At 54.2% G+C, this 14,126-nt stretch overlaps 1 protein-coding gene across 2 annotated transcripts in view; it reads right to left on the minus strand.

The window, feature by feature from the left end:
• Positions 1-1,451: 1,451 nt before the first annotated feature.
• The window catches only part of Grhl3 (grainyhead like transcription factor 3), a 32,230-nt gene continuing 19,555 nt past the window's right edge, over positions 1,452-14,126 (minus strand). The window contains exons 9-16 of one of the 2 annotated variants that reach the window (XM_028875450.2): positions 12,480-12,638; positions 11,869-11,947; positions 11,624-11,757; positions 10,125-10,159; positions 9,018-9,106; positions 8,253-8,338; positions 6,027-6,091; positions 1,452-2,330 (exon numbers count right to left, since the gene is read on the minus strand). In XM_028875450.2, the coding sequence (XP_028731283.1) occupies positions 2,216-2,330; positions 6,027-6,091; positions 8,253-8,338; positions 9,018-9,106; positions 10,125-10,159; positions 11,624-11,757; positions 11,869-11,947; positions 12,480-12,638 (762 nt within the window). In that variant the 3' untranslated portion in view covers positions 1,452-2,215. Of the gene's footprint in view, positions 2,331-6,026; positions 6,092-8,252; positions 8,339-9,017; positions 9,107-10,124; positions 10,160-11,623; positions 11,761-11,868; positions 11,948-12,479; positions 12,639-14,126 lie in introns of both variants that reach the window. The other variant, XM_037203069.1, reaches the window with a different exon arrangement.

Raw genomic sequence — 14,126 nt, forward strand, 5'->3', positions numbered from 1 at the left:
AGCAAGCCGGTCAGCAGCATTCCTCCGAGGTCTCTGCATCAGCTCCTGCCTCCGGGTTCCTGCCCTGTTTTAAGTTCCTGTCTTGGCTTCCTTCAGTGATGAACAGTGATGTGCAAGTGTAAGCTGAATAAACCCTTCCCTCCCCAAGCTGCTTTGGTATTTCATCACAGTGCTAATACCCCCGACTAGGACGCCTCCCTTCCTCATTCCTACCCTCTTGGCCCTTACTCTCTTGCTGTGAATCCACGGGGCAGCAGTTACCTGTGGACAGGCAGCGCTCTCCCCACCCGCCAACAGCTGCCCTCCTGAAGAGAGAGCTGTTGGAAGGGCCCTGCCGCTCCGTCCCTCCTGGCTTTTCACTGGGGAATGACAATCTTGGGAAGGCATCCCTGGCCTCCTGGCTTTCTCTAAAGGCAGGAATAACCTTTTCAAGGCTTGTAGAATGCTACCCTTGGGCCAGGTGACCTTTTTAGCTTGAGAACCCTCATCTATGTTCTGGTGGCTTGTTGGAGGCTGTAGATGCAGAGGGGGTGGAGGCTGCCAGCACCCATCCTGTGTTCTGCAGCAGGTGCGCTCTGAGGCTGCTGATGCCTCTGTGCGCATGTGCCAGCCGCAGAGACCCGAAGGCACCCATGCCTCTTTTGTGTCAGCCTTGATTGCACACTAGGATCATCTAGGGATCTTCAAACAGTGCATTGCCTGGGCCTTCATCCAGAATGCTGATTTAGGGAAGAGGGCAAGGTAGAGGGTGGCCAGATGATCCCAATACACCAGCGAGGACTGCCCCCAGGTTTCCTCCTTGCTCTGGACAGAAGCTGTGCAGGGGGCTAAGAAGGAACTGTGCCCACACGGAGTCCTGGGGTGTGCTTGGTACTGCCCGTCGCTTCGCCCTACCGTCCTATCCCCCACACACATGACTTTGCTCTGACGCCTAGTGCTGTGTCCCAACAGCAGGGAAGCCCAGCTGGGTGGAGGCAGCCCTGAATGCTCCACAGTGTCCCTTGAGCAGGGCTGTACCAACCCAACCATGCGAAGCGCCAGGCAAAGGAAGCATAGATAATGCAGATCCTGTCTTTAAATTCTTGAGATTTAAAAAAAAAAATGTGTATTTATTTAAAATTTTTTTCATTTTACATACCAACCACTGTTCCCCCTCCTTCCCCTTCTGTTCCCTCCCATCTACCATCATGCCCCGTGAGCCTTTCCAGGCCTAGCTCTCGGCATCAAGGATCCCCCTCCTGACAAGCAGTCTTGTGAGACCTCATGTGGATTCTACAGCCTGTCGGAATGAGCTCCTCTGTTCAGAGTGCTGTGCTCATTCTCAGCCTTCAAGTGCAGGACAGGATGCCCTTGAACAAGGCCACAGTGAACAGACAAAGAGGAAGGACCCCTCCACCTGAGCCTCTCTTCTGGCTGGAGACTCCCAGAAAGAAGGAGCATGTGAAGCCGGCGACATGTGCACAGGTAGGCTTTTATTACTAAATCCTATAATATACAAAATGCATAATCGAATAACAGCTAAAAAAATAGTCCAAGAAATATGAAATCCATATTTTTGAAATGATAAAAATGTAACATAAACATACAAAATGCTGCATATATATACAATATATTTATATATATATAACATAATGAAAACTGTAAATAAGAAATGTGTCCAACAGTAGGTGGCAAGGGGATTTGTTCCTGTCAGCTCCATGATGCTGACTGACTTCCGTCTTGTACTGGAAGTCAGTGAGAAAGACCGTTTCCTCTCCAGTGTCCTTAAAAAGGTATTTGTTCTGAAAGTCAAGAGTTTTCAAGTTAATTAGCCAAAGAGTGAGAATTCTTTGGTCTGAAGTGGCAGAAGGGTACAGAGAGAGGGTCAGAACCCATCAAAGTGGCCGGTGTAACCCTGCAGAGAGGCTGCTGTGACCCCTCGAAGGCCTCTGCGAGGGGACTTAGAAGAGAAGGCAGGCAGTTGTGTTGACCCAGACTCCTGGTCTCTGGTGGATGGGAACTTGCAGGAAGCTCTGGAGTGAGTTCAAGTCTGGATGGGACATTTAGATCCTGGGACCTCCATCGTCCCTCCCTGGCCCTGACATCACTGAGTCTGTGGCTTGAGAGACCTCTACCCGAGAAAGGCATTTCAAATACCGGCGCTGACCCACGAGGACAGGTTGTGTGTGGCCTGAGCCAGGCCCTGGGTTGGGGTGGGATGCTTGAGGCTGGGCTCTCACAGCTCCTTCAGGATGATCTGGATTTTGCCGTCCAGCTCTCCCATGTCCAGCAGGAAGGCCACGTGGTTGCTGTAATGCTGGATGATGTTGTTGTCCATGTTGACCAGGATTCTGGAAGATCGAGGAGGGAGACATGGTTGAAGCGTGACAAGCCCCTGTGTCCCGGGCCTCTGAGTAACAAGGATGACAGCCACACTGTAGGCACCTCAGAACTGGGCTGTAAGGTGGGCGTTTCCAGTGGCCAAGTCTCCGATCACACCCTAGCCTGCCCTTCATACCATGCTGGTGTTTAATGGTGGACTGCCTCCTTTCTGAGGAGCTGAGTGTGGGTGCTTCTGAGAGACTGAGGCACAACTCTGGGAGAAATGCTGTGTTCTTTAGTGACTAGACTGGGGACTTGGACTTTAAATTCAAGTTCAGGAGGTGTGCCAATCTGGGTTTAATGAAAGGCTACACTGAGCCACTCAGGTGTGCTTGCCTGAGCCAGAGGCAGGGGCCATACAACACCCCTCCCAGTTGACTCCTGTTAAGGTGAGAAGTCAAGTAATAGACTGGAGGGATGTAGCCCTGTCCTCCGGGCAGGGACCTGGCCAGCCCAAGAAGTAGACTCCCCATGACTGTAGACTCTGAAAGGACCAAATCATAGTTTATGCCAAGGGGTACCCCGTAAGAGCTGCTTCCCTGATAAAAAGTCACCTGGAGGGGACCTGAGCGTCACTTAGTCCCTTCCCTGCTAATCTTCTGAGTGGGTAATAGAGTTGGGTATATACATTCAACCATACATACATCTGTCTGTCCGTCTATCCATCCATTCACCCCACCACACCTCTTTCCTCCATCCACCCATCCATCTGTCCTCCATATACCCATTCATCCCTCATCCTTCAGTCTTTGCTGGATCCTTTTCTTTCTTTTTCTTTTCTTTCTTTCTTTCTTTTTTTTTTTTTTTTTTTTTTTTTTTTTTGGTTTTTCAAGACAGGGTTTCTCTGTGTAGCTCTGGATGTCCTGGAGCTCACTCTATAGGCCAGGCTAGCCTCGAACTTGGAGATCTGTCCACTGCTTGGCTACTGGACCCTTTCATGTGCAAGACATTGCTCTAAAAATAACAGCTGTGTGGAGATTAACTGGACCTGAATTCTGCCCACCAGAATTTCACACAGAAAGGGAGACTGAGTTTTTACAACTAAGTCACCCCAGTTCATAGAATGGAGAAGCTGGGGTTCATAGAGGTAAAGTTATTCTGTGGCTGCAGTTAGTAGACAGCAGAGCTCAGGATTTAAATCCAGACCTTTGTCTCTCTATGATATCATTTTTAAGGACAAGGAAAAAGAACTACAAAATCCTATAAATACGAGTTAGGAAGTGGGAGACAGAAGGAAACCAAAAATCCATGTTTGGGAAGAGCTCTGGTAGATGCCTCCTGTTGTGGGGACTTGGGAGGGGGGGTACGGGACAATGAACCTGAAGGAGCCCACAGTCTACGCCCTGCACTCTCTGCCAGCCCCAGCCTAGCAGCAGCTTCTTCTTTGGGGGGAAAAGGTTGGAACTGGGGCTCCCAGAGGCTGGAGCTGGCTGGCAGGACCCCGAACTCCAAGGTGATTCTCCCGCCCCTCCCGTCCAAGGTGATCTTCGTCTGGGGGGCTGGAGGCTAGAGACAAGCCAGAGAGCAGGGCTGGATGGGAAAGAGAGGGTGCGCTCTGGCAACTTAAGGGTTGGGCTGTCGGTTTCCCACAGTGGCATCCATCAGCTTCCGGGAACTGGGCAAGTGTAGGAGTGTCTCTGGGCAGTGGTGTGAAGGTGGGCCCTCCCGTAAGAGGTTAGTGATGATTGGGTACCAAGCGGCAGGGGCTTGTCAAGAGCTATTGCCACTTACGAGCTTCCAGCCTCTTTTGCCAGCATCAAGTTAAACCCCTGGCCCACAGCCAACAAAAACAGTGTATTGGTTAATCTTTCAAGCACTCTGTGATGCTTGTAAAATTGATTTTATCTACCTTGGTCGGGAGGACTTTGGGGAGGGTTTATGAGAATAGACTAGGCTTGGGGCTAGAAGGTCCACCTTTCTCTGATGTGGACATATATTTGAATGAATTCGAATTTGGAAATACGCTCTTTCAGACCTTGGAGACCATCTTTGGGCTGAGGTTTTCATGGCCGTGTGGGCCATGGAGTGATGCCCTGGTCTGTAGAGCTGGGCAAAGAAAGTAGCTAGGCTGGCCGCAGACTTCATTGGCATATTTCTTAGTGGTCAGAGGAACAAGGAGAGGGGATGAGATCAAACTGTGGGGGAGCGCATTTTAGGATGCTGAGCATCCCTTTTGCGAGTCCCTAACTCAGGACCACCACTTTGCACCCAGCTTCTTCGTCTGTAGGAACAGGGAAGATCCCACCAAGCTCAAAGCCTGGTAAGATGACGCCAAGCCTCACTGAGTTCAGCATCTGGCCGGAGGGAAGAGCTTCTACACCGGAAGTCATTTACAATGACAGTTTGTGCGCTGTCGGGGTCGATGGGAAGGCCTCTGGCACAAGAGCCAGGAACCAGAGAGACGCGATCCTCACAGCTCATGGCTTCCCTGTCATACACAAAGGCTATCCCTGGCCCCTGAGCTTGGCCTGGGGTGAGATTTACAGGGGAGCCCGGCACTGGAGAGGCAGGAAGCAGGGTGTGTGGGTGGGGCACTAAAGGAGAAGTGGGGCCCGGGCTTGTCTGGGCAAGCAGACATTAAGTAGATTCTACTCCAGTGTGTGAGCCCCCGTGTGAAACCGAAACTTGGTGGGAGGTGGAGGACAGGGGTGGGGTGGGGTGGGGTGGGATGGGGGAGAGACCCCACACAGACAAAATCCTCTAGATTCTCATGCAATCCAAACCAAACGGGTCTTTTTCTACATCCCAGCCTTCTGCATGGGAGGCTAGCTGGGAGCCAGAGCAGGCTAAGGTGAGCTGGGCTGGAGGCAGGAAACCAGGCCTGGGCACGGGCTTTAGCGGGCAAGGCCTTCTCCATGGGAGAATGCACAGACCACAGTGTGGGTCGTGTGCAGGTGCAGCTGGAATTTGATCATCTAGAGGGGTCCAGCTGTGCTCTAGGCAGAGCAGCTGGAGGATAGGGAGGCCCTGAGGGGGTATGGCCTGCTTCTCTCCTGCCTATTCAGCCTGTAGGTGGAAGAGGCCCTTGGAGCTTCTTTGACCCGGGATCTCACACTTAACCGCCCCTCCCCCGCCCATCAAATTTTCCCCTTTGGCTCATATCATCTGCCCCTTCCCCTTCCCCTTCCCATGATGCTCTCCTGGGGTGGCTTTCCTGGGCCTTCACACCTCACCATGCCTTTGCTCACTACTACCCCCCCTGCTTATCATCGCTGAGCCTCAGTTTCCCTGCATGTAAAATATGGGTCATGTTATCTACCTGCCAGTCCGATTGGAGGGTTAGAGGAGATAAGCTTAGTCTGATGACAGACATATGGGAGTCAGGTGAATGGTGGCTGTGACAGCAGACACTATAATAATAAAAATAATAATAAAGGACTTTGTTCTCCTGTGGTTTGGGGACTTGAACTTGGGTCTTCCAATGAGTGACCTTGTACTTCCTCTCTACACCAGTTAGGTCACTCCTGAGAGGACCCCTGAACTGCCCCCCCCCCGACCCTGACCCCATGCTTGTTGCCTAGGAGCAGTGTCTGGTTTCTGCAGGTGGAGAGGTGACCGTGGCCTTGGCTTGACTGGGGGGGGGGACTCTCCACCGGTACTGAGCATACTCTCTGCAAACCCACCACGGCCGGGTACAGACTTGGCAGGGCTGAATCAACACTCACCCTCGCTTGCATTTCTTGTAGACTTTGCAAATATTCTCCTCGGGGAGTCCATACTTCTCGGAGATCTGGAAGGAAACAGTAGGGGTTCACTGCCTGAGGCCATAACGGGATTTATACACACTTTATACCACTGCCTTTTAGGCTATAAAAGTAATATATATCGGGAAAACGAAGAGAATGACAACAATTCTAGTTCCCCGAGGTGAGCACCACCAGCCTCTGAGTGTATGCCTTCCCCTTGGTGCGCTGTGTGTTTGCCCAAGTTTACACCACCCGTGGGGGGCTGACATCATTTTGTATGGTCTTACGATACATTGTATCACAAACACATAGCAAACTGCATTTTAGTGTCTATAAAGTATCTGCCAACCATCTGCTGCTTCCCTGGGTTCTCACCTAGCAGCTGATGTTTGTGTCTGAAGGATCTATCTTCCCTAGGCAAACTCTCTGCGGTGACAGCAAGAATGTCCACCCCATAGGACAGACTAGATGTAAAACCTTCAGGATAGGTCCTGCCATGTACCAAAGCCTCCATGAGTGGGCTCTGTCGCTGTCTTGGGAGCAATGGGCACGCTCCGGGCCCTGCTGTGAGGTGGGGCGACCCACATGTTCCTCTTCTGGGCAGGAGTTAGTAATTGCAGTCGATGGAGGCAGAACACCGAGTGCCCAAGCCTGGCTCAGCCTGAAAGCCTGTTATGCCCACATGGGAGTGTCCTCTCCAGCTGAGGCTCGCAGGCTGACCGAGCCCCGGCCAGGGGTCCCTCCCTGTGCTGGAGCTGCAGAACTTTTGGTTGTTGTTCGAGACAGGGTCTCTCTACATTGCCCTGGCTGTCCTGGAACTGACTATTTAGAGCAGGCTGGCCTTGAACTTATAGCTATCGCTGCAGCTGCTTCTGCTTCTGGAATGCTGGGGTTAAAGGTGTGCTCCACCACACCCCGAGAGTTGTAGAACCTTGAACAGCATTCCCATGTCTCTCAGTTTCACTTTGGTGAAATGGGTGTGGTAATGGTTGGATATGCGTAGAATGACTCTGAAAGGATTAGGTCTGGCCCACTGTCGGGGCTCAGTCAAATACCGGTGCCAATATACCGGTGCCAATATACCGGTGCCTCATGGAACTGGCAGCCTTGGAGCTGCAGCTAAGCCCAGGCCTGGGACGCCAGTAGCAGGTGGCCCTCTGGGAATTTTAGAATAAGGGTCAGGTTCAGTGTCCTGGTTAGATTGACAGAGATCCCTCTAAACTAGAAATGTTCCTAGATTTTATTTCAATGGCAATGTAGCTGGATGCTGCCAGGGGGCAGATCTCAAGTCTGTCTACGGAAGACCTTGGGAACAAGCTGGGTAGAGGTAGCGGGGGCTGTCTGGAAAAGTGGCAAGCTCTCCACCCCTGGAAACAGAGAAGTCAAGAGCGGGTGCAGATGACGCTAATCCCGTAAATGGCTGCTTAGCCCAAATATTCTGTCTCTATTCAAGTGACATAATTGACTTTTTGTGAGCCCAGTTTCCTGGGGCTGATGCCAAGCAGGCTGATGATATGAGAGCAGGACTGCCCAGAGGGCAGACAACTTGGACTGGACTGGCACTTACACCACTTTTGGCAAGTCTCTGACCTCTTGGAGTGAGGGGGTGCTAGACAGTGTCCAGTGGAGAAAGGGGGAAGCAGGCACTCATGGCAAACGTAACTGTCTGATGTGCGAGCCTCCCCCAAGCAGCCCATGAAGGTGGCTAAGGGTCCCCCAGCTACAGGTGCTGGGCTGTCCTAAGAGGTTCCACCTTCAAGTCCAAGGCCCTGGTGACCCTGGTAGCCAGATGCCATGCACTTGTCCAGACTGGGCTGTTCTGCCCGCCCTCAGGTGCCTGGGGGATGGGGAAGGTCTCCTTGCCCAGATACAGTCACCCTCGGCCACCCCCAAGTCTTGCAAGTAGGAGGGATGAGGCCCCCCCGGGAGGGAAAAATGAATGTCTCTGGGCCCAGCCTTTTTGTGTGTGGGGGTTTCATTCCCATTAAAACAGAAACAGGTTTGCAAAGCCAACAAAAGCCCCGGCCTGTCAGACAGCAGCCATCAGATTAAGGAGGATTTATGGTGTGTGTGACTCTCAGGGTGGTGCAGGGTTCTGACGAGGTGATAAGATCGGAAGGCACACCCCCTAGCAGGGCCCTGGCCCTCTGTGGGGTTGGAAAAGTAGCCCACCAGAGCCCTCCTGTGGGAAATGAGGCACCTTACCGCATTCCTCAGCCCCTTCAGGTCCGGGGTCTTCAACATGAGTGCGTCAAACACCTCCTCTGTCTCCCTCCGCACATACAGCAGGACTGAAAACCAATGGGACAGAGGACGCTGAGCGTGGGAGGCTCTCGGCGGATGGAGAGGGGTCTTCAACGTCCAGCCCTTTCTAGACTGCCCTGGCTTTGGGGTGGAGGGGGTTGAATCTTGGGTCTAGCTCGACTATCTTGCAACACTGTTGAGACTTCTTTGTGTGTAGATGGGGCTCTTGCTCCTTACTTCAGAGCTGCCTCTGGAATCAGGGACAGTGTTCAGAAACCCCCTAAGTTCTTGGCTAAGCTTGGTTCCTGACTGCTGGTGGAGCTTCCCTAAGGTCACCTAAGCCTCCAGGGGCTCCTGTGCCCCACCCCCAAATCAAAGATTTAAGCCAGACAACCAGCCATGGGGGCCCACCGTACTCTTATCCACTTAGAGAACTGCCAGCCTCGCCTGGCCTCACAAGCTTGTGGCCTGTGCCCGGCTGCCCTGGGACAGCCATGTCCAAACAGGGGCAAAGCCACAGATGTCCTCTGTCTCTGTGACCACCTGTTCAAGCCCTGGAGTGTTCTCAGCCATCCCCAAATCTTGGCCTAAACATACTCCAAGGAGTGAATCAGGCCTTGGGTGGTGGGCTTCAGGAAAAGCCTCATGGGGTGGGTGGGTGGGGCTTCTGAGAAGGCTCTGTGGGGGCATTTGGAAGGGCTGAGAGACCCCGAGGGCTTAGGCTACCTCTCTGAAGGTCATCTTCCTTGGCCTGTTTGGAGGGAAGAGCCTCAAACTCCTCGGCGAAAGGCGAGCAGGTACGCTTCAGGGGCAGCCTGTGGGGACAGCAGAGAGGGACCGGTGAGGACAGCTGCCCCTCCAGGGGCCCTTGGGACAGGGAAGGCACCAGGAAGGGATAGCCAAGCATCAGGATAGAGGTGAAGCCCTCAAGCTGGGAGCAGGTCTAGCTGGGTCAGACCCCAGCTCTGCCACATGCCGGCAGCGTGCTGGACGGGAGTCCTGTCCTTGACCACAGGTGACAGATGTGAAAAACAGGGCATGGAGAGAGCCGTCATGCTACAGGAGGTGGCCTGACCTGCATGGCCTTAATCAAAGTGGACTGTTAGCACCATCCACGTAGTTTCTTCTAGAAGAAGCGAGCCATGGAAGGGGAGAGCCATGGGAGGGGTCTGGAGGGAAACCAGCTTTGGGTCAAGCCCTGTCCCTGCTACTTCACAGCCGGACGAACAGGAGTAAGCTGCACTACTTCGCTGAGCCCTGGTTTCTTCATTAGGGAACCGCCATGACGCTGTCTTCCTGACCCACCAAGGTTGGTATGAGGTGATGAGAGAGAGAATTTGGAGCGAAAACCCCATATAAAACATACACGCTGTTTATAGGGGAGAAATGGATTCCAGCAGAGGGCTTGTCTGGAAGGCCAAGCTGATTGCGGCCACGCACTCATGCTGCCCTGCCCTCTTGCCTCACCCTTCACACATTCAGGGGTCCCCTAGGGCTGCCAGAGCAAAGGCTGTGACTGACAGGGAAAGGCATGGGTGACTGTGGCCTCTGGAGGTAATGTGTTGGGGAGTGGGGTATCCAGCATAGGTCTGCTTTGTGCTCCCCGAGTGTGTATCCCCCATCTCGGGGACCTTTCTTTGCCTTTTATTTTTTACAAGCAGGTGTCTCACCAGAGATCTGCCAACTTTCCGTGTAAGGCAAGCCTATAAAAACCCAGGCGGTTTCAGTGGGAAGGATCTAGGCCTAGCTCCCAGCAGCAGGGGAAAGACAGGAGGCAATGTGAGGGATACAGGGACTGGAGAAGGACAGGACTCCTGGCTGCTCTTCCCATACCTGTCAGCACTGCTGTGTCCTGCTGAGGGGGCAGCCTGCGACAAAAAGAAAAGGCATTTCTGGTCAGGCACAAGAAGAAAAATTAGAGCAGCCTGGGAAGGAAGGGGGATGGGTACCACGTTAGAGCCTTCCCTGCATGCTCTGCACAGAGGAATCCCTAAGTGAACTGGGGTCTCAAGTCAGGAAGAACTGTCCTACTCGGGCTGCTGAGTCGGGGACTCACGGTCACAAAGGGACTGTTGCGGTACTCCTGGCAGAGTGGTGATTCCAGCCAATCCAGAGGCAGGGAGCTGTGGCTAGGGAGCCTGCAGCTGGGGACCAGCGATAACGGGGAGATGGAGATGAAGCGGTGCCCCTGAGCACACTGGGTGCCTGCCGCCACCGCCACTGCCACTGCGCTATCCAGTGAGCATCACCCAGAGGGGGCAGGGGATGGCTCAGGGCCACACTGTACTCTGTTCCTCTCTCCAGGGCCAACTCTTCCCCACTATGTGCAGGCACTGGCCTCCCACAGAATATCTGCCTACCCAGCTGGGGCCACTAGACCTAAATGAGCAACCTCATTCCTGGGGCCTCAGGCTACAGATGGAACCAATAGAAAAGGGTTGATGTCACTGCCTAGGCAGTGTGTGTGTGTGTGTGGGGGGGGGGGCAGAACCAGGCTGCCTCCAGGAGAATGGGAAGGATGGGGTAGGCTTATGGGTGTGTCTGAGCTACTTTGTCCAGCCCTGTGATATACTCCGAAGTCAGACACCATTCACAGATCAGGCAATGTGACTCCGTCTGCACATGCTCCTGAGGAGCCATGGGAGCTGGGCCTTCAAGAGAAGGCTAGCTGACAGAGATGTAAGCAGTCGGAAGTGAGGCTGGCTGCTGGCCTTGTCTGGCAAAGGGAACAGATGGTTTCCCTCAAAGGATGGCCAATCAAGAGGGAGATAACGTAGCTGAGTTAAGGCCTGGTGCCTCCTGGCCAAAGATGCTCAGTGATGGCAACCCTGTCTGGCACCTAGATCCTGCTCTGGGCTTCAGAGTGGGTCAGACTCTGGCTATGGGACTTTAGGAGTGTGCCTCCATCCTGACCCTTGGGCCCAGTATTGTTGACCCATAGGGGTGCAGTAAGGGCCAAGATGCTGTTCGGTTGCTTAGCTTTCATAATGTTTGTGACCAGGACCAGCCGCCCAGCCCAGAGGTGATTCCAATTGACATCCTCCATGTGAGCTCGAGCTCGGATGGTTTGATGGACAGGAGGACCTACTTTGAGCTACTTTGTGCTGGCGGCTGTATGCAGCTCGGTGATATACACCCACATTGGTTATTTCCGAACCCCTTGTAGGTCAACAGAGGCAGTTTTCTTTTAGTTCATGAATAGCAGGACCTGGAAATGCCCTAATGGGCAATCATGGCGGCGGCAGGTAAACCCCCCAATAGTGTGCTTAGACAGGCTCTACCTGGATCCAGCACCCCCCCCCATGTCCCCTTTCCCACTGCCCTGCCCTCACCCCTCCTGGGCGCTGTAGGCTGGAGAAGTGCAGGTTGGGAATAAACAGTACAGGCTGGGTCTCCAGGTCAGCTTCGGGCCGCAGGTATGTGGTCTCATTGCCCCTGAACCCTGACAGCAGGCAGCCTTTGATGCCTGCTGGGGAAAAGAAGCCATTAAACTCAGGGGTCCCTTCCACACAACCCCCTGACCAGCTTCTCTGGCCTCCTTCCCTTAGGCTCGCCCCAGGTGGCCCTGTCCACTGACCATTGTTGCTAGAGTCCGGGCATTTGACCTTCCTTCGAAACTGCTTCCGCTCATCATCTCGCATCTTCCTCTCAGCTCCCTGCAAAGAGGGGTGATGCTCACCAGGGGCCGGGAGTGGGGCCGGGGCTGGGGGCGGGGCTGGTCAGGGGTGGTGCTCATTAGGGGTGACAGCGGGGTAGGGGTGGGATGGGGAGGATGTCCACAGCTGCTGTTTTGCATCTTAAATATGGGCCAGGCCAGAAGGAAAGTGGGAAATGGGAAGGTACCAGCATATGGCCCAGCTTCCTGAAGTCAGCTCAGGCCTTGAGAGGGATGGGGAAGAAGGAAGCATATAGAGATAATGAAGAGGTGGGGGGGGGAGTGGGGGGAGTGGGAGGGAGAGGTGAGCAGGAATGAAGAGTTCTAATGGAGAAAAAGGAGCCATGGAGCCAGACTCTCAGATCCCTGCAGAGAGGGGGCATAAATACAGATGTGGAGACAGATGTGGAGACAGCTCCCTGCAGAGAGGGGGCATAAATACAGATGTGGAGACAGATACCCAGAGGAAAGCAAGGGACAGAGAGGGACAGGCTTCTCAGAGGAGCAGGTGGTGTCTCCTGTCCTGCCCCCACCTTATCACAGAAGATCTTGATCTGGCAGACTGCACGGTGTACCAGGCGCTCCGTGCCGGCCCCGCAGTCATAGGTATCGATTTGCAAGTTCAGGGGGACACCCTTCACCCCCTTCTGTGAGGAGAAGTCCGTGCTCAGACAGTTGACACCGATGAACACCTGGGGACCGAGTGGGGAGATGGATAAGTGGCCTTCTCAGACCTGTGTGTTCAATGAATACCTTCAGCCATCTTGGGCCCTGCAGGCAAGCATCACTATCCCTCTTCCCTTTCACAGACGGGAAGGGGGGGGCTGGTGGAGCCAGGCTGGTATGCCCCTTCTAGCTCACTGAGGGCACCCCACCCTGGGAGGACACTAAGGGTCCTTTGAGGACTGCAGATCTGAAGGTTTGTTACTCCGCAGCTTGGAGCAAGTTAGGAACACAGCTTTCCTGCTAAGCCAGGCACACAGAAGGTGACAGAGCCCCTTCATCCTAATGACCAATCACAGGCAGCATGGGATGCTAGCACTTTCTGCTTAGGTGGACCCATGCCATCTGTGGCCAGTGTTCCCCCCAGTCATCTCTAGTCTACAGCTCTGGAGCAGAGACAGAAGTGTTCCCACTCCCCAGGGAGTTGGGGTACATGAGCCTGGCCCTGGACCCACTGATCTGCAGGGGGAAGTTTACCAGCTTGTGGCTTGGGCAGACTCTCTTTTATAGATGGGGATGGGTAAATGCATCCTGTGAGGCTGGGAGAGTTCACACTTACTCTTGTCAAGCAGGGACACTGGCCATTCCGGTGAGGGGATGCTTCAAAGTCTACCTACAGCCTGTGTTCTCTTAAGAACAGCCTGGGGCTGTCTCGGCCCTGGGAGGCTGGGGGCCAGACCCTACCGCTCCAGTCTGGGCTTGGTCTCTGGGACATTTCCCTTGGAAACAGCCCTGACCTGAATGGTGGGAACGGGGCGGGGGGCTCTCCACAGACCCCCTCGGTCACAGGCTTTGGGGGAGCTCCCCTCACCCCACCCAGCTGTGATGCAGCTTCCACCAGCTCCCAGCTCGCGCTGAGACCCAGGCCTGGGGGTATGAAGGCTGTGAGAAAAATCCTCACCGAAACCCACCTCTCCCCTCCCATGAAACTCTCCCACCTCCCTGGCCCACCCCTCCCCTCCCACCTCCCATGACTGGCAGACTCCTCCTCTAGCCCCTAGCTCTGTCTGAATAACAACCCCAGCTGGACCCTACCCTTGTCTCCATGTCTTCTCTATGTCACCCCAGGGGAGGAAGGGGTCCACAGATGCCTTTGGGATGAGTGGTCCCAGGCCCAGTGGGTGTGATCAGCCTGTTCAGGGTGTGGAAGGACAGACTGGAGAGAGGTCACCCAGACCCGGCGGGCCAGGCTGGTGCCCTTTCCACACGGCTCTCTGCTCAGAAAAGCCGTAAGTGCCCAACTGGTGATAGGCTCAGGTGCCTGGGTAGGAAGACTGCCTGGGTTCAAGCTGCCATGAAGGGAGCCCGTGGCTCCCTCTTCCTGGCTTCTCACTCGACTGACCCCCATGGCTGTGCCTTGTTCTAGCCTCTCAGACGTGGGCGTGGGAGCTCGACCACAGCCCACAGACTCTAAGAAGCCAATGTCTGGGATCAAGGCCTCCCTGCCACTTCTGAAT

Source organism: Peromyscus leucopus, chromosome 2, assembly GCF_004664715.2.
Source record: "Peromyscus leucopus breed LL Stock chromosome 2, UCI_PerLeu_2.1, whole genome shotgun sequence".
Classification (NCBI taxonomy): Eukaryota; Metazoa; Chordata; class Mammalia; order Rodentia; family Cricetidae; genus Peromyscus; species Peromyscus leucopus.